A 20,615-nucleotide genomic window follows, 5' to 3' on the forward strand; every position below is an offset into this window, starting at 1 on the left:
AGTGAACCAAAGAGAGGAAGTGATGTCTCCTATTCATTGAGTCATAAACATATATATGCGATCTGTGTATGCATTGTAGTCTCTCTCTGTGTTTTCATTACTGCTCTATTACAGTCATGAAGAACTCAGTGCCTCACTTGCGGTTCATATTGGGCAGCTTCCTGTCCGATGGCCCAAAACACCAAATATTTGAACTGGAGAACATTGTCCTTGGCAGTTTGGTTCGCTTTCTGTGCTGTGCATTGTGACAATGAACCAAGCCAAATATAGGTGTAAAATATGTTCCACTGGACAATCCTTAATCAGAGGAACAGGTTCTTTACCAGAGGTGCCAGTAAGGTTGGATGGCTATGGATTTTATGCAAGAACACTAAAAGCATAAATTTCCCTCCACGACCTCTAGTTGAATAATGATAAGTAAATTATTCTTGCATTGGGCATGAATGCGGCTGGATGGGAGAGGAAGATGAGTTATTCCCCTTATATAAAGCCGGCTCCATCTTGGCTCATTATGTTTGGAAATGTCATCAATCAGGTGTAAATTCTCTTCATGCTGGCAGCTGTGCCAGTGATCGCTATCTTGCACCTGCACTTACCAACATAAAACCACATTCACACCAGCAACGTGTTTCTGCATTTCTTTGAGAGAAGATAAACAGAACAGTGGGGCAGCTCAACATGACTGCAGCTGTGACAGATTACTGTAGAAACATTTGAAGAAAGACCAATGCAGGAAACTTGGCACTTGAAGATAAAGGTAAGAGGAAGATTTTGATTGGAGCCCTAAAATATTTTCCCTACATTTACTAATGTACTCAAAAGAAATAAAGCACTATGACTTAGAGTGTTAAAAAACAAAAACATCTGTGATACAGTTCCACAGAAAAGATGCTGTATAGGTGTGTTCCAAAAACTTTAAAAGGATTTTGAATATTTTTTATTATTGTCACAGCCCTGTCTCTCCTCCAGGCCATCAACAGCCTCCCCATTGAGCCAAGCGGGGAACAGAAAGTATGGAACTTATATCCACAGAGCTTTATCTCCACTGCCAGAGGAGCAAATCAGTTAGTAAGCTGCAAACTTGTCTAAGTTGTGGACTTCCTATAATGTCATAAAGTAACTTTTTTTTGTCCAGGCTGTGGTCTACAATGAATCCCACAGAAGTAAATATTTGCTATAAACTGGCTTGTATTCTTGTAGAATCAGTCAAATATGCATAAGGATGTCACTAACTGGATCATCTCTTCTAACTGGGGTTAAATGGGAATTTACACACTCGATCATTTACACACCTCATTTGCTAAGTCGTATAAGCATTGTGACAGCTGTTCCAACTGTCACACAGAGACAGGAATGGTAAAGGGTTTCTGTTATTCTTTTTAATATTACTTTACATATTGATTAGTGAATAGTTTAGGTTCATATCTTTAAAATTGTTTTCATTAGTCTGACACTTTAACTATTTGCAGTGCACACATTTAGTTAACTTTGTCAGTTCTCTTGTATTTTGTTAAATGCAACAAATTAATTTTCTTCTTTTGAGTTGCCAGTTTCCTCTGGACCTGTAGCTGAAATCATACAGATGAGCTCCAGCTGATGGCTGTCAAACTTCATCAGCGGGTCGTTCCATTTGTTTGCCAGGGGAAGGGGAAATTTTGCCTTTAGTTTATTTAATTTTACCATTTCTTTAATGTATCTTCTTTTTGGTAACTTACTTCAATAGTAATATTTATCCAATTTAAAGATTTAGTAATGTGCTGACCAGTATTTGTTTAAGTTCTTGTGTGTTTAACTACCCCCTGTGTGTGAATTAGCAGTGGTCTGATCAGCCACTACTTAAGTTCCCCCTCATGTCTTGTTTGTTAGGTCAGTTTTGTGCTTGAGTTCTTTGTGTTACTACCTGAGTTGTGGTTTGTTATGTTGACCTCAGTTTTTGGGCCCCAAATTTATCATTTTTGAATAATTTTTTGATTTTTGTAATAAATTAAGAATATAATTTTTGAAATTTCATCAACGTCTCTTTGGCTGGTCTATGTAAAACCCTCACAAGCATTCTTACCACAAATTGTTGATTCTGTAAAAATATAGCGCATTCATAAATAGCAGTGTACACACAGTATTACAGTTTCATGTGGGACATCCTGGCAGTAAGTTTAATTGCTTGACTTTTAGATAAAACTTCTTTGTATTTTAGAAAACCTGCAGCCTTTAACTTCTTCATTGGTGGAGCACCATGTTGGTGACCCCTGGTATAAACCATTCCATGTAGTTGACATTGCTGCATATGGAAATTCTCCAAAGAATTTCTTAAAAATCATATTGTTAGCTATTTGTTTTGTCAGGCCAAATGTCCCTCCTCAGTAAAAGTGTTTTGTACAGTAATGATATGCAACTCTACCAAGTTGACTTCACTCTGATTGGCTACAATTGGGAAAGGGGAGTGGATTGTTGGCTTGATGGTGTGCTCTGTTTGGAAAATATGAATTAAGAATTTTTTAATTATGAATTCCTTTTAATTATGAATTTTTGAACAAAGCCACAAAGATGACTGCGCTTGAGCAGGTCCCTTGGTATTCACTTTTGACATTGACACAGCCTCATTAGTGCACAACAGATCATATTATACCTACAAATCCTCAAAAAAATAAAACTTGCTGTCATGGCCACTTTAAAGTGAGACTTCTTGTTTATACACAGGCTTTCCTCTTCTACAGGTATTTTCAATCTATTGCGCCTGCTGTGCTGTGTTTTGGTGGTCAAGTGAATATACTGTAACAGTGGATATTGTCAATGGAAGCCCTGTTCTTTTAAATATACATTACCTACAGTAAGCGGTAATGTATATTTGTTTTGTATACAAATATACATGTAACGGTTTCAAAAGTTTGATTTAGGGAAAAATAGTTTGAAAAATCAGTTAAATTATTATTTTGGAATTATGTTGTTTTTGTATCACTTTTATTTTAGTCTTTGAAGGAGCACTAAGCGAAATGTCATTTTAGATAGAAAGGACTAAAAAATTGTAATGTGAAGATCTAAAGGTAATATTTCAGATGGACTATCGTATGACATCACACACCATCTCTCTGTCTCACGCATACGAGGCGACAGGTGAAAAGGGGAGGGGAATGAAGAGGCTGGGTTACAGCTGGAGCGGATGTAGGGAGAGACGCGGCTTGTCGTGTATCTTGTTTAGGTCTACAGACAGTGTTCATGCCCCATCTAATGGTGAAATAGCGTTTATTGCTCCTTTAAGATTCCAGAACATAAACATAAACCTGTCTTTTTTTTTTCAAATTGAATCAGATGATCAAACAGTTCCTACTTGAGTACTGATTGATTACAGGTACCTGGACTGTGGCCTACATGCCACAACTCCATGGTCAAAACCTTACAGGCATCAGTGTCAAATTTATCAACTTAATTTAAGTTGATAAAGCCAGCAATTATGGATCAAAGTCGCGATTTTGTGTCTTTCACGCATGTTCTATCTTATCAAACTCTGCCAACAACCTTTGGATTACAGATGTCTAAATAACCCTTTATACTATCAGACATAAAAAGTTATCAAAAGTTTTTGTCGCTTCTAAGCATGTGGGTGTGGCCAAGCCTCAATATCAGACTTCTCACCTTAAAAGACGAAGGTGCAATATCTTCCACAGGTAAGGCAGGCGTTGTATTAAAATTTCTGTGTGTCATCACAGACCAGCACTAAACACATTCATGGGTGGTTACCCCTAGAATATTTGAACACCTATATATTCTTATGAACATTAAGAACATGATGGAAAATACTACACATCCTCTCTTAAGTGTCTTCGGCCAAAGAGTTCTCCAGAGAACCTGTAAGACAGACTGCTACAGGAGGTTCTTCCTGCCTGCTGGCATCACCATTAACAACAACCTGTTGAAGGAACCCCTGTAACATGAGTTATACCAGCATTTAATTTCCTTTTGGGACTAATGAAGTAGTTTTGAGTTGAATTGAATCCACACCAAATGTGTTTTTCTCATGGACCATTCATATCTGTGGCGAATTATCCTTGATGACAGTCTGTAAAAGTTTCTGCCAACAGATCATTTCAAATTTTGAAAATACAACAGGAAGTTCACTTCATTAATCATTTGCCACCAAACAGGAAATAACTACAATTTCCTCAGGGAAGGCCAGATTTCGTTTAAATTTTGAAGAATATTCAGCAGAACTGACCTGAACCTAACTAAACATAATATAGAAGCTTGCTTGTAGTACTGCCTAGTGGCGGCTTGTGAAATTGAGTAGGCAGGCTGGCTGGAGGCGTTGAGGTGGAGATGAAGAACACCCGTGGCCTGTGAAACATGCCTGAGTGGCGCTGAGGTGCGAGGGCTGCTCAATGCTGCTGGCAGCTTTAGTTTTTCTATGTAGTTTAATACTTTTATGATCTATAGAGCTGAATCAGACAAATAAATTAAATGTCATAAAACTTTTTATAGCAAAATCATTATACCCTGCTTAGCTGAAAAAAAAAGTCTCACTTAAGCAATTATTTACAGTCGGAAGTCCCTTTCACTGTTTAGAAATGAGTGCATTAATGGACTCCGGTATAGTTCTCACTTTCATCAGCAAATTTTCTTTTCTCACCGAGTTCTGTCTAAGCAGCACTGTTACAGAAAAAGAAGATCTTTGTCTATAAACAACCATAAAACACATAAAAGCAACAATGACAGCAATCTGTGCACCTACTGGACCCCAGTGTCTTATTATTTTCCAAGCCACTGGTTTTGACAGTCCGAACGTTGTCACTGTCATCCATTATATTCTTTCATCTGCTAAATAGAACCGTGTGCCGCTTGTTTGACAGCACCGGCAGGTGATCTCATTACACTTGTCTAAGCTTGATGTGGACAAAGAAACTTGAATTCAACTGCAAATCTCTTGCAAACACATCATTGTCCAAGCTGCTCTTCCAACTGTAGGTCCATAGTGGTCACCACATAAAAAAGTGGTTGCATATTTTTTTTTCATTACTTAGGACAGAGCTACAGAGAAAAAAATCACACTATCACCCTGTAATATAGTCTGTAACAGACAGTGCATGTAAGAACAGCTGAATGTCAATAAAAACATTTATTCAGGATTTGACGTGAACACTGTCTTCTCTGTGGTGCTTGTGTGTAGAAAGAGAGGCACAATGTACTCTGACTTCTTAATCATAAAAAACAGAACTTTTTTTGGTTCAGATATAGTCTGCTCTGACTTATGTTGTTAGTATACCAGGAAAATTATCAGGGTTTTAAGAAAGCTTTTCTGTTAAAAAAAATTTAAGCAGTTAAAATCTTACTTCCAGTAGATGATTGTCTTGGTACTTTCATTTAGTATAAATCCAGACTCACAGGTTGTGTCACTGGGTGAGAGACAGGATACAGCCTGCACAGGCCACCAGTCTATCACAGTCCTGCAAATAACTAAATTAATATTATTTAGTTGTAAAAGTAGCGTTTCTCAGTACTGCTTCATGTTTGTGTGACACCAAAGGATGATTGGATTACATTTATGAAATCTTCCGCACTTCCTGTTTTTGCCTCAGAAAAATAACATTTGATGCCACTCTACAACTTTTCTGTTGCATTTAGCAATCTAAGGATTCTTCTGGCCACTCAGTAACTTTAATCTTGCTGGTGTAGAACCACAATCCTTCTCTTTACTTGATTACCATGCTTAAATCACTGTTTTGTTGCATCACCCGGTTTCCCTATCCAACAAGGAATGCTCTAAAAAAAAAAGGGAGTGAGAAACTCTTCTAGTATTTTTGATGTACTCAGACTGATCCATAGTAACACACACACACACACACACACACACACACACACACACACACACACACACACACACACACACACAAAAGGTGTAATTCAACATTTGAAAGGGTGGCCTTCTAGCTGTGTGGTCATCAGTTTAATCCTTTAGCCAAGTGAATATGGATTTGATACATAACACATTTGTCAAGTTTTATAGATATACTATTTGTCTCCAAAATACCTTGTGTGGCACCGATACTCCAACCTGCTCAACCCACAAATGCGGAGAAGGACAGAGGAGAAATGAGGCATCACGCCTGCTTGTGATACACGCGCATGTTGAGTTAGAAGAACAAGCTGTCCTTACTTTTCATATTTGTTTCGAGGTCAGTGAGTTCCCACACCTGTCTGTGCAGATGAAGGAAATAGGTGTTTGAATCAAATCAGGAGAGAAAAATGAGCTGCCAACTAGGCGCCTTTTAAAAGAGCAATCACCATCCAGCAGGGATGGGCTGAATGTGAAGGGCGCCTGTACAGAGAACGCTAGCACTGTACTCTGCTGACACACATGACTGCCAGTCAAAACTGTTTACCATTTTCACCTACAGAATAACTGATTTTAAATAATACAGCCATGTTTGAACACACAGGAAGCCAGATAATGCCAGATAATAGACAGCCCTCCGACCACTTTGAGGAAAATGGACTTCTAGACATGTTCAGTAAAACATTGTGCATCCGTCACACAGTATTTCACTGTTGTTCTCCTACAACCATACAGTGCCTTGCAGAAATATTCCACCTGTTACATTTTAATCGTTTTTTTTTTATTATAACCACAAACTTCACTGTATTTCATCTGGGTGTTATCTAAAAGACTAACAGAGAGTAGTTAAGAAAAACATCATGAAGAAATTACCTTCATTTTTTTCATCGTAGCTTACATTTGTATTCAGTCTCCTAAGTCCATGGTTTTTACAGCATGTACTGCCACAAGTGTTTTGGGGGGTCTTTACCAGGTTTATATATTTGTTGACCGAATATTGCTTCTTAGTAAAATAGCTCAAGATCAGTCAGATTGGATGGAAAGTGCCTGTCAACATCAGATTCCAAGTCTTGCTCAAGATTGTCAATTGGATTTAGGTACTAATGCATTGACTGGGTCGTTCTAAAACTTGAATAGGCTTTCATTAAAGCCATTCCATCATAGCTTTGGCTGTTTGTTTCCGTTTTTCTTCCTGCTGAAAGGTGAAGCTCCGCTCCAGTCTCAGTTCCTTTGTCACCTGTAGCAGTATTTTTTTATATATTCCCTTGAATCAGCTCCACCCGTCTTCACATGAACAGTGACCAGCTTTTCTGTGCCAGCTCAAGAAAAGCATCCCCACAGCATGATGCTGCTGCCACAAACACACACGTTGATTTCACACAAACAGTAGGTTTTCATGTGGGCCCAAAACTTCAATTTTGATGTTGTCTTAGCAGAAAACCTTCCACACGTTTGCTGTGTCCTTTGCTTGGTTTAAGGCAAAAGTTTGTATTGACTTCCAATGTCTTTCTTTCAACAGTTTTTTCCTGTCATTCTTTCATACAGAGCATGTTTGTAGTGTGCACTATTGATAGTTGTCCTAACAGCTTTCCCCACCTGGGCTGCTCCCAACTCTCTTAAACTTAGCCGCAATGGTCTCCCTGCTGTGTTCCATTGTCTTTATGATACTGTTTGTTCACTAATGTTCTCCAATAAACCCTTGAGGCCGTCACAGAGCAGCTGGATTTATACTGAAATTCATCTGCAAACAAGTTGACTCTAGTTATTACTAACCATTCTTATAACTAAATAACCAACTAACTAACCAACGATTAATACCTCTGGGAACTCCCTCAAAACAGTTGGAAAATCATTTCAGGTGACTAACCTCATTATATACACTTTTGAGTCATAGTTTTGATGTCTGCACTATGTATCTGCAATGTAGAAAGTCATAAAACAAGGAAAAGCCCCTGAAGGACAAAGGTGAGACTAGACTTAGACTGGTAGTGTATGTGACTTCTAAAGAAAACTGAATGCAAAAGATTTAATTTAGGGCTTTTAGATTATAAAGGACACGGAATAGTGTTAGATCTTTATTTATTTGAAATATGACAATTTTCCTCCAACTTCAACATGGTGCTCCACTTTGTTTTGGTCTGTCACATAAAATGGTTCACCATCTGAAGTTTGTGGCTTTGAAATGACAAAAAAGGGCAAAAACGTTTCAAGGGGTATGAACATCGCTACGGGCAACACATGCCTATCTTCACAAGCGATTTTGCTGTTGTCTCATGGGAACTTCTTTGATCAAACACTAAATTTTAGGTATATCAGTAAATGTTTTAGAGATTTTTTTAATTCTCTACCGTTTCTACCATGAAGCAAAACAATCAATTTCTTCTGAAAATGTACGTATTTTCCACACATGCGTTGCCTGGACAGGGACACACCAAGCTGGAGAGTCTTCATTTAGAGCCAGGCTCTGTAAAAGATAATGAAAATGTCACGGAGCCTTATGTAATTTGTAAGCGCTGACAGCTTTCCCACAGAGGTGATAACTATTGTTAACTGGTGACATTTATAAGCAATGAGAGTGTCCCTCTTAACAGTCAGGGCTATGTTAAAAAGGCCCAGCTACATGAGATAGAAAATTTCATTTGACAACAGCTTACGTAAGCTCTATGTGTTTTATTGGACTTTTATAAAGATGTCAAAGTGGGACAAAGGAGAATTTGCTCCTCCAATGAAAATAAAATGAAGATTTTAACCACATGATATTGTGACCATTAAATGATTTCTTTCTAGATTTTGCAGAAAAAGAAATTTAGGGATAAACTGCCCTATGTGAAAGTTTTAGAATATGATCCTAAATCAGAGCTGGGACTTTTTGCTTATTAGATATACTACAGTGAAGAAAAACAAAGTAAACTGCTGCTGTTGCACTGCCTTTATTAGCTCCAGTTTATACTATTAAATAGGACAGGGTTTGACTGACAGAGATAAAAATGGATGTTTTATGCTGTACTTAGCTAATAACCCTGCTGTTTCAGCTGATACACTGGCTAAGTGACTGACAGAAGCTGGCTTTGTGGTTGACTGTTTATAAAAGATGGTCGTTGCCACTGCTTCTCAGACATCTACTTAATAAGGATGCGCATAATGAGCAGCTGTTAATGACTACATCAACACTCGTCCTCAGAGTTTGTGGTGCTCCTTGCAAAAGCTGATATGTGAATGTGAAAAACGTATGGCTGCGGTAAAGCTGAAAAAATTAAAACAACTGCTTTCAGTGTTGACAAATCCAGACTTTATAGGCAAATTAAAACTGTATATATATATATATATATATATATATATATATATATATATATATATATATATTACTAATTCTGTATTAAAGATGCTTATTTGGTCATTTCTAAAAAGCTAATCCATCTATATTCCAAAAAAACCTTAAAATGCAAAACCTTGTAATTAAAGTGACTTTGTGTTATGGAAAATGTTAAAGACCTGAAAATCCAGAACAGTGTCTGAGGGAAGCTTTTATTTGATCAAAACAAATAATTTCTGTGGATAATCCCTGCTTGTGATTTAGTGGGCAGCTCTACTGCAGCTACTCGGTGCCTGTTGCTGGTGTTCAGGTTCAGTGTCAGTTAAAAACAATCAAATAAAAGCTGTTATCCATTCATGGGGTTAAATCATACAACTGGTGTTAAAATGTTCTTAAAGTTGCTGTTAAACAGTTTCTTTTCTCGCTATGTATGATGTGCTCCAGTCTGGTATAGTCCCTGAGTTTGTGATAAAGGGTGTAAAATTAAAATAGGTTATGTTTCTGACAGGTTATGTTTCTGTTACCATCAAGTCACATTATTATAATGTATCTCATTTTTTAATCCAATCTAGCAGCACATCTTATCTTATTTTCTCGCCATGAAGTGGAACTGATATGATCTTCAACTCTCTCCAGCCTCAGGGATCAGGAAAGACATCTTTACTCTGTTTGCCTACTGACATGACCAGTTGTTGAACTATCCGCAGTGTCATTAAGATGAATAAGATCAGACTCAGTAGCCCTACCTTGGCAATGGTTTCATGGAACTTGAACAGTGGGTCGAGTGTTCCTGGAGTCTGAGCAGAAAATTGGGCCTCCGACAGAAAACTGGTGGTCTGAAAAGAAAAATAGAAATTTTAGACATGACACAAATACAGCTTTAAAATTGTGTCCATGTATTAAGAGATTAAATATTTGCCTTCTGTGGAGACATCTCAAAAATCCAAATAAATACTATTTATATACTATGTACAGATACAAGATTGAAATTCTGTCCAAGTACTGCTTTGTACTTATTTTTCATCTCATGTACTCTTTTATTTTACCTTCTATTCAGAATTAAGAGGGCAAAATGTGAAATGACCTGCCAGAAGAAAAGCTGAAGTCGCTATGGTGACAGAACATGCATACTTCACACAACCTGAAATTTATCAGAAAAGAAGTAAAAACCAAAAGGAGAGAAAAAACCCTGAAACATTTCCTTCTAAAAAAACAACAAATGGAAAATTGATGTCCTAATAAACAGCACACATATGTAATATTAAGTCATAACCCAATTTACCTTAACCCCCTCAGTGACATTGCAAAGACAGCAGGGTAAATGATAAGAAGTTGAAAATGGTACGTTCTCAACTGCAGACCAATTTAAGGTTTCAGAATAGTAGACCTGTCCTGGTGCCATTTTATACTGCCAATAGTAATGACTCAATGGCTGCAGAATTTTTAAGAGAAAGTGCTACACTGTAAAACCCACTAGTTGAAAGAAAAATACTTAATGAGGTTTATGTCTGCTAGCCCAGTCCTGTGTGAACCAGGAACCAGGAGTTTATTTAACAAAGCAGTTTTGGGTTTAAAGTAGCATACTAAATTCCAACCCGAACAGTTGGTTAAAGACATCAATCTGGGACGTTAGACAAACAAAGAGTGAGTTGAGCGTATATCAATTGAAATGCAAAACATTTTTCTTATTAATTTTTGGTTTTATAATGTTGCTCTTGTTATAGTAACAATATCGCATTGGCTAAAGTGTCAATGATAAACATAGCTAGTACTAGTTAGTGCCAATTACTTACCTTGTAAAGGCTAATGTTAAACTGTATTTTTTTTTTTTATAAAACATAAGTCCATGGGCCTCATGTACAAAAGAGTGCACAGCTCTCAAACTAAACCTTGGTGGTAGGATGAAATCCTGTAACCTGCGGTGCACAAAAAAATTAAGATGTACGGAACCGTATGTGTTGCCGTGATAAATCCCACCTTTCATAGAATTGGGTCCACCTGCATGTGTACCTAGGGACACTCTGTCCTCGCTCCAAACTACATATACAAGTTAGTGAAAATACCCAGAAGCCCCAACCACGTGTACAAATAACCATGGCAACAGCGCTGTCACACAGTCAGAGAAACACCTCGAGGGTTATTTGTAATGAATTACAGCAAACCAATAGCTTCTGGAGTGGCAACAATGACTAATTAAATAAACTGGCTGAAAATAAAAAGTTAATACCCGTTGTGTTTTACAATGTTTTTTAAATTCAAGCAGCCCGTCTAGCTGCTGCATTGACCCAATACTTCTTGTTGTAATGTATTGAATATGCCTCCCATACTTTGATTAGGAAGTCTGTCCCCACATACATTTGGTGAAGTGTTTTAAATCTTTAAGATGGGTCAGATTGTTACATAAAAAAATACTCAGAAGTCAGCCATCGCGCACGTGCAAATGAGAACCACAGTTTAGCAGACTTTTGTGTATCTGAACAACATGAAACATTAATTTTTGTACATGCCAAGTTGAGCATTAAACATTGTACTGAGTTTTTTTTTTTGTTTTTTTTGCATACTCACGCTTCGTAAATGAGGCCCCAGGTTTAATTGTTAAATAATAAAAATGTTCAGAGTCCACAGATTGTTAGGCTAAAACAGAATACATCCTGCACAACCAGAATGTTTCACAATATTTTTAAACTAAATCTGTGTAGTTTCTATCCACAGTACTGTATGAATCTGTATTTGACTGTTAAATAAACAAAAATACATATTGTCCCTCTTACTCATGTAAGCATAAACTAATTACTGAAGAAACAAGTAAAATCATTCATTCTGAATCAAATGAAGCTTTCTTTAAGTTTAGGTTCGTGATTTACAAACTTTTTTGTGGCTCTTATGACTTCTTTCTTCTAAGTACAGACAGCTTTTAGACTTTAGTCTAAATTGAAATAAGATATATTGCTCTAAATCAGGCCTTTGCAAAGACATCAGTGACACTGGTGTGGATGAGGTCTACGTGTGGTCTTAATGCCCCTTTTCCGCTTGTGCCAACTTAAAACAGTTCACTACAGGTTATGTCGCTTTTTCAGCTTTTCCATTAATATCGGTTACATGGAACCATGACTATTATCAGTACCTGCTAGCTTGCAGTTCCAACAGTTCCGAGTTGCTCTGAAAATGTCAGAAGACTGTCGGTCACTACTTGGTCAGGTGGCAGCATCACTATGGTAAATGGCTTGTACCTGTATAGTGCTTTATCAAGTCTAAGGAACCAAAAGCACTTTACACTACAGTCAGTCATTCATCCATTCATACACACATTTGCATGCTGACGCTGATGAGCTACATTTAATCCACAGCTGTCCTGGGGCTGACTGACAGAAGCGGAACTGCCATACAATCGGCACCACCTCTGACCTTTGACCAGCAACAGCAGGCAAGGCAGGTGAAGTGTCTTACCCAACTGAAGACAGTTGGAGTGGGGATTCAAACCAGCAACCCACTGGATATAGGAAGAACTCCTAGCACCAGCACCATTGTCACTATGATTAGTTACAACATATTTTAAAAATGAGTATCTTCAACCGTTAGATCATTTATGCTGGGTTTATTGTGTATGAACACTATTATAGCAAGCTAGCATTAAGTAGCATTAGCATTAAGTAGCGAAAGCTTACCTTCTCATGTCCTCTAGCTCATATTCTTCCACTTGATACCACACGCCTTCTCTCTATCCAGTATATATCTAGTGTGTTTTATCTAGCTGCCCACAGCCTTCTCTGGCACTCTGTTATTAGTTTGATAAAAGCCATAACTGGAGCAGCACTCTATCCTGTTGTTGTGCTGATGTATCTGCAAATCACATCACTTTGGATCAGTGATGCCAGATCTTGCAAGAAAAAGAAGTGACTAGCGTGTTCCTGTTGGTAAAATGGGGATAGGGGTGATATGTGGCACACGGTTTCTGTTATGCAGCAGCAGCACGACCAGGTCTCTTAGTAGTTCTTGTGTAACCAGGTAAAGAAGCTGTATTGGAACAAAAGCCAAGCCCAAATAAGCAACTACACAATAAAACAAGCCCAAAAAACGCAACCTGTTACTCACGAAATTTAAAAGAAACTTTAGAAAAAATCTAGCCCAAAGTTGCCTCTAATAAGCAGACTTGGCAACACTGCTTCAGACTGTGGGGCCGCCTGATGTTAAAGATCCTGCCTGCATTGAGATGCTTCTCAGTTGTAATGGAAAATGAATCAAACTGTGCTGAACTGGTCCGACCTGTCCCAACCCGAATAGATTGGGTACGACTTGAAAAGGGCACTAGGATCTCATCGGGTCATCACATAGTTCAAAATGGTAGCCTTGACGAATTATCAGGCCCCCTCTGTTTTCTAACTCACCAAACTGAATCAGAATGTTTAGCACATAGCATAAAGTTAGCAATTGTTAGCATTTGGTGTAAAAACTGACAAATCAGTTTTTAGATTACATACTGTATGAAGAAAAAAACAAACAAAGCTGTCTCGAAACCCCTGCTGGAATCATGTCACCACCTCATACCTTCTTTAAGTTTGGCCCTGTGATTATGTCTCTTAACAGCTTAGAGAGTTGCCAGTGGCACATTAACTTAAACGTCATATGCCAACCTCGGTTTTGTAAAGGTCACACAAAGAAGCTAAAAACGAATATCAGGCTCGCACTGAAAGGGACTTGATAGAGAGACACCAGCTTACATGGGATCAGCTCAATGTCAGCATGTCAGTGTTTTGTGCGCAACCTTGGAATACCTTATCAAAATATAAGCTTGCCATTTGCAGACATGATGCTTTAACAAGGACCGAAAGCTCTTCACACAGTGACAAAAAATACTAAATAGTTTTAACTGCAATTGGACTTGATTGGTTGGACAAATGATTAACCTCACCATATAATCAACTTTATTTTATGTTTTACCATACTGACATTTTTGATGAGAGACCCTGGCTCAGAATGCACACAGATTAATAGTTTATTGTGCTTTTGCATGAATGTATCACACCAACCCTCAGTCGTTTGATACATTCATGTGCATAGTAAAATACTGTGCAATAAATTTAGATCTTCAAGTTACAGAACTGTGCAGTTTGAATGGATGTCCAAACAGACATTCCCTGAGAAACCAAAGTGTGCAAATAGACATTAGAATATGAGAGACAGTGTAAAAAATTCTCATCGGATGAAGAAGATGTGGAACAAGTAGTATGTAACATGTAACATACTATGAACTAGGCTGGTGCTTTACTGATTCTCAGCAGGGGGCGATCACCTTCACAGCTTTGGGAAATAAGCTTTTTTTAAGTGGAAGAAAATACAAAAAGAGTCACACAATTAAACCAAACTTGGGGTTAAATTCATTATCAGTAACATGTTAATAGAGCCTTTTTACAACTTAGAAACCATCGTTAAGAATAAGCTAAAAATGATTTGAACATTTCGGCTGTATTTGGGCTCACTGGGCCTTAATACATAAACCTGTGAACTCTAAGCACACACCTGTGGATTACCACCCCACCTCACCCCCTTCAAGGTAGCTCAGAGCCATTAGCCTTAGACACGCAGTGCTAAAGAGCAGGCCAAATCAAGCACTCTGTTCTATACTTCACAGGGCCAGGATGAATGGCTGGGGAGAATTGAAGGTTTTAAACAAAAGAGCCTTAGCCAGGATCAAAGACACCTGAGTTCCATTCACATTAGAGCCCTTTGTATTGCTAATCTACACTTCACTTCATCTTTCACACAAGAGAAGCTCACCATGCCTTCATCTCAGCTCCTAAGCCTACTTCTTTCCTTTTCTGATTCTTCTTGGTTGGGATTTCAATTAGAATTTCATAAAACACACACACACACACACACACACACACACACACACACACACACACACACACAGACATATATATATATATATATATATATATATATATATATATATATATATATATATATATATATATATATATACATATATACATATATAGACAGACAGACAGACAGACAGACAGACAGACAGACAGATAGATAGATAGATAGATAGATAGATAGATAGATAGATAGATAGATAGATAGATAGATACATAGATACATAGATACATAGATAGATAGATATATAGATAGATAGATACATAGATAGATAGATACATAGATAGATAGACACATATAGATATATAAGCTACAGATGGACAGTTGATAAAAAATATTCTCTATTGACCGGTAAAACAATGTTACTCAGAAATCAGAGGATGACTTCAAGTGCCCCACTAAAGGAAGGGCAAATGGTGAAAATGGTTGGAAAGAAACCCCTAGAGGCAGGGCTTGACTTGTGTGAGGCTAGAAAAAAAAGCTCTTCATCAGTGGAAAGCTAAGAAGAGGCCATCTGAAGTCTGCAAACAATTCTTGGCATTGCAACATAGTTGAGTGGAGTATACGTGCATCTCACAAAATTACAATATCATCAAAACTACAAAAATGAAACATGCATATCTATTACGCATAGTGGGTTATTATTTAATGAGTTTGTGTTAGTTTTGTTCATTATGGCTGATGTTTAAAATGGTAAATGTGTTTAATGTGTGAGTGAATGACTAAATGTAATGGAAAGTGCTTTGGGGTCCTCTGGAATTGATAAAGCGTTGTACAAGTAAGAAAAGATGAACATCAAGATCAACTCTGAGTGCACAACCAAGGAAATTGACTTGGTTTCACACACTCACAGAATACTAATGTTAAGCATAAATATTTAAACTTTAGAGTATATAAAATAAGAAATAAAACAAACTATATGTACATACTGTACATGTGTGTGTAGACCCAATTATTATTTATTAAAATTTTTATAAAGGCAAGTTGTAGTAGTGCAAATATGCTTATTTTGTTTCACAGTGAAGCAGCTGTGTGTCCAGGATGTGTGGGGTCTGCAGAATTGTTAGCTGCCCTTTTCCTGACCTTTAATTCGTGGTCCTACTGAAAAGGTATGTCCATAATACTGTATATGCACTTTGCTGCAGGTGGTCAAAAGGCCCGGTGGCGCCGAATGTATGGCAGCCCACCTTCTGTCAGTCTGCCAAAGGGGTGGGGGGTGGTTGTGGCGTGGCTACATTGTGGCTTAACACTAGGACAGATAAGACACTTCTGATAATGTTGTTCTTGGAGTGGATTAACACAGAAAATATACTGTTGTAGTCCATATCCGTGACACATCTGTGTGTGGTGGCTCTGGAAGCACTGACTCCAGCTGCAGTCCACAACTCCACTCTCCCCAAACTCTGAAGAGGAAATTGTTTAATTTTGCATGTCTACTGCATTTGTGTTGGCCACCTTTTCATTGGTCCACAAAAATGCCTCTTTCCCCCTGCTCTTCTTCCTTCTTTACCTCTGTGGCAGCACTACTGCACAGCCTCCTGGTATGGCATAGGTATAACAAAGCCTATTGAGGCACTGCTGGCTTAGTAAGGTTTCATCTTTACGCTCAGTGTTTCCTGCAGGAATTTGCTTAGGCGAGGCGGTGAGTTGTTGGCCGGAACAAGTTTTGTGCGGATCATTACTATGTTGGCGAGGCGGCTTTACTGATACGGACTTCATCATAATTTTCGAATGACAAAGGCAACCTTTATGTGCGTCTGAACGGATCTCTTTAGCGCTCTTGCGTAAAAACACAAATCTTCGGCGGTCATAGCAGCGAGTAAACGCGTTGCCGTGGGGCTGTATGGACTTGCAACAGGTGTTTGTTACCGCACAACAGCCAACCTCTTTGGCATAGCCAGGTCCACCGTTAGTGACGTTTGTCAAGTATCAATGACACAGACACAGGTCGCATTTGAAAAGATCAAATACGTATCGGATTCAGGACCACATATCCAAGCGACCTGGGTCGCATTTGAAAAAATCTGATCTGTGTCGTTCAGACTGTCATGAAAAGATCAGATCCAGGTCGCATACGGGCAAACAAATTGGAATTGGGTCACTTCAGGCTGCAGTGTGAATGTAGCCTTATATTAGCATTAGTCTTATTTTTTTCGAGAGGTGTACAAAGACACAAACTTATATCAGAATTTGACTGTCAAACCTTTGAAAACTAGAACATTATAGTATGACGCCTGAGTAGTTTTTGGATGGTTATGCTTAATAAACAATGTATTTACTTGAGGCGGGACAAAAAAAAGACAATTTTGTCCAATTAGCTGCATCAACTGACAGCACAAAATAATAGCATAACGGTTGTGCCCTGTAATATAACCAGCCCACACATACTTACAAAATGTCAGTGCTAGCATTTATATAAAGAAAAAACTGGTAAAGGACCTCTTTAGCATGAAGGACAATGATTACAGGTTGGACAAATGAAAGGATCCTGCTCATCACTCGGGAATGAGCTCAAACCGTATGTCCTTGGGGGGGGGGGGGGGGCACATCTTCAAATGACCATTTGTTTAAGCACCACTTGGGGCTTTTTGTGACCAAGGGCTGGGTGGACAGGTTCTGTCATGTGCATGAACTGAAAGAAAAGCCATTTTCTGTCCAGGGGAGAAGAATTTTAAATGAAAAATTGCTGGGTGGAAATTATTTTTGCCTTTAAAACAGGTTGTCTATTGTAACATTTTAAATACTTGTATCAGAGAGGTTAGAGATATTTAAAAAAATCTTTAAATTTTTCGGAATTTCTTGTAAAACCAAAATTTTTAGGTCTAAAATATACATAACCAAGATACGCTGGTGTAGATTATTGGTCATCCAGGAGATAAGGAAAGGCTTCTTCAGTTCTAAACTATTTGAAAGTAACAGACTTTTCAGAACAATCACACGAGGGGTCAATCACACTAATGCTCATGAAACCCCAGTCCTGTGGCCATACATGGACAGTACATTCAACGGGTGAGTTCATATAAATACCTGGGGCTTCATATTGATAACACTCTTGGCTAGCACTCATGTGTGGCAGGTGTTTGTGTAAAACCTCACCAGCGTCTTAATTTTCTTCGTTGTTCAAGAGTGTTTGGTGTTTGTACCAGGCTATTAGGTTGTTGTCAGTGGAAAGCTGTACTGATTTGAGACACTAGGTGTCATTATTACTTATTGCTCCTTTAAATAATTACTATATTCTACAGTCTTTGTGAAATTTTTAAAAGATGTGGTTAATTCCTCCAAAGTGAAGTAAAAGGTCTATCTCCAGTTACGATACTTGATGGCACCTGTTCATTTGGGCACAAGATTAAGTGCAGGACGACTATCTTATCATTTAGGGACAGGTGGATATGCAAAGCTTCTTTTCCTATTAAAGAGCTTTATATGTCCAATATGAATATTTGAGACAAAACAGCACAGTGAGGACATGGGTGGAAAGCAAGCCTTTAACTGACTAGCTGCTTGTAGGGTCAAAAAGATTTTCAAATACTCACAGTTAACCAGTTAAACTATTTAAGAAAACTGTTGGATGTATGCAGGGATAGTCGTTAGAAGGTCAGTTAATAAGCAGGGGAAGTAGACATTGGACAACAAAATCATAGATGGCAGAGCATAACAGTGGCCAATTCAGCCATTTCAACTGATATACATGAAAGAGGAAGCAGAGAGAGAGAGGAGACAGATATAACGAGGTCGGAAAGAGAGCCAGGAGAGAGAACAAAGGGAAAGAGGGATATAAAAAAAGGATGATTAAAAAATCTTTGGGTGTTCATGAGGTTAATGTAGTGGATCCTTGTAAAATGAACACCCCGAAAAACATCCCCTTTTATCACAAAACGAGTGCGAAGCGAGAAGAGGAGCTGCATCACTGAGCTTAGTCCCACCTGAGCTGGATTGCCATTGATTTTTTTTCTCCCTCTCGTTTCTTAGTGAGTATCCCATCTGTCCATCTCTTTCTCCCTGTCTTTGCAGGTGCTGAATGTAATTGGATTTTCTCACTGTAAAACTGTGGCTTTAAAAGTCTGCTGGAGCTGGAGGTTGGACATTCAGTGGAGCTTGAAAACTAAGCTGAAAACAACAGATAGAGCGACTTCAGTAACACCTTCCATTTGTAAACAATTCTGAGTCTAACCATAGATATCTGTTTCCTGCCTGTAGTGCTTTTTACATGGGCGTTTATGCCTACTAATTAAAGCTATAGTTGGTAAGCCTGTTCAGAAACACTTTTTGTTATACTAGGTAAATAGGCCCTTTCAATCCTGACAGTTGTAAATGCAATATGCATTCAGAAAAATGAGGTAAAAAAAAACTGTCTCTGTGGGAGCTGCAGGTCTGTAAAAACCCTGACCAATCACTGCCGTTCAGTTCGAAGGGGCATCAGTTTGTCAGAGATTTGGTCCTGCCGTCACCTCTCTCTGTCCCTCAAGTTCTGGAGGGATCACCTTATCTATTGGTTGTCCCACATGTCAATCATTCTGATGCGCTCACGTAAGGCCAGTGTGCATGCTTGTTCCTTGCTAGTTTCCGCTTGATGGCTGCACATGCGCACTTCTAATGTTTATGTATCTGGTTACCTTAGGGGTTAGCTTAGAGGTTAGCTTAGCTGTTAGCCGTTCATTGTAGCTCTGCTGCTCTCACTGTATACTTTGAACATGGCTGAGAGTCACAAGAAACAAACTGTGTTTCAGTTTAAGAGAAGAGGAAGACTTCAATAGAAGGAAATAAGACCAGAGTGGATTTGGGGGGAAAAAATTCACGCAATCCTTCTGAGGGGTGGAAGAACAGGTAAGAAAAAAAAATTGCAGACTCTATCTTTAACAAACAGCATATGTTACTAAATAGAGAAACAACAGTAAAACTGCAAATATTGAAACTCAAGCTGCCCACAGTTAAGAAATATGATTCAAGCTGAGCATTTTGAGTAAAACAATCATTTTAAAACTTTTTTCTTGAAAACGCAAATAGCCTAGATTATTGCATACAGTTCAAACCAGATGTTTATGTACCCTGTATAAAAAGACACAACCTACATTTTCTTACTGTCTGACCAAATAATAATCCAATAATCCCAAAAAAAAAATTCTATTTGAACTGCGTTAGGTTTACCAAATTTATTTATATTTATTTCAGCACTTTGAATTGTGTTGTTACTGAAAAGTGCTTTATAAATAAACTTGCCTTGCCTTCTATTTTCTAAATTCCAGAATAATGGGGATCATTTTAAAAACTAATTTTAGGGTTTGAATACGCTAAAATTACTTTGACGTTAAATAATTTTAGAAATTTGTGTTGGTCTTTATCTGCAGGAGGGACTTGTGGACTTTATGAAATAGATAGCACCATAAGGAAAAAACATTATGTGGAAATATTAAAGCAACAACATATCTCGTGCACAGGAAAACTACTAAATTAGTTTCAGAATAAAATCAAGGTTATGGTTATCATAATAATGACATATTTAAAATAAATTTTTTGAAGCATGCTATTATATATACATGATAACACAAACACACACACACACACACGTATATATATATATATATATATATATATATATAT

At 38.0% G+C, this 20,615-nt stretch overlaps 1 protein-coding gene across 1 annotated transcript in view; it reads right to left on the reverse strand.

The window, feature by feature from the left end:
* Positions 1 to 3,808: 3,808 nt before the first annotated feature.
* Positions 3,809 to 20,615, reverse strand: part of LOC105935032 (inactive N-acetylated-alpha-linked acidic dipeptidase-like protein 2) — a 121,246-nt gene continuing 104,439 nt past the window's right edge. The window contains exons 7-8 of the mRNA XM_036130237.1: positions 9,884 to 9,973; positions 3,809 to 3,904 (exon numbers count right to left, since the gene is read on the reverse strand). Coding sequence (XP_035986130.1) covers positions 3,809 to 3,904; positions 9,884 to 9,973 — 186 coding nt within the window. The remainder of the gene's footprint in view (positions 3,905 to 9,883; positions 9,974 to 20,615) is intronic.

The sequence above is a fragment of the Fundulus heteroclitus genome, unplaced genomic scaffold (assembly GCF_011125445.2).
Source record: "Fundulus heteroclitus isolate FHET01 unplaced genomic scaffold, MU-UCD_Fhet_4.1 scaffold_307, whole genome shotgun sequence".
Lineage (NCBI taxonomy): Eukaryota > Metazoa > Chordata > Actinopteri > Cyprinodontiformes > Fundulidae > Fundulus > Fundulus heteroclitus.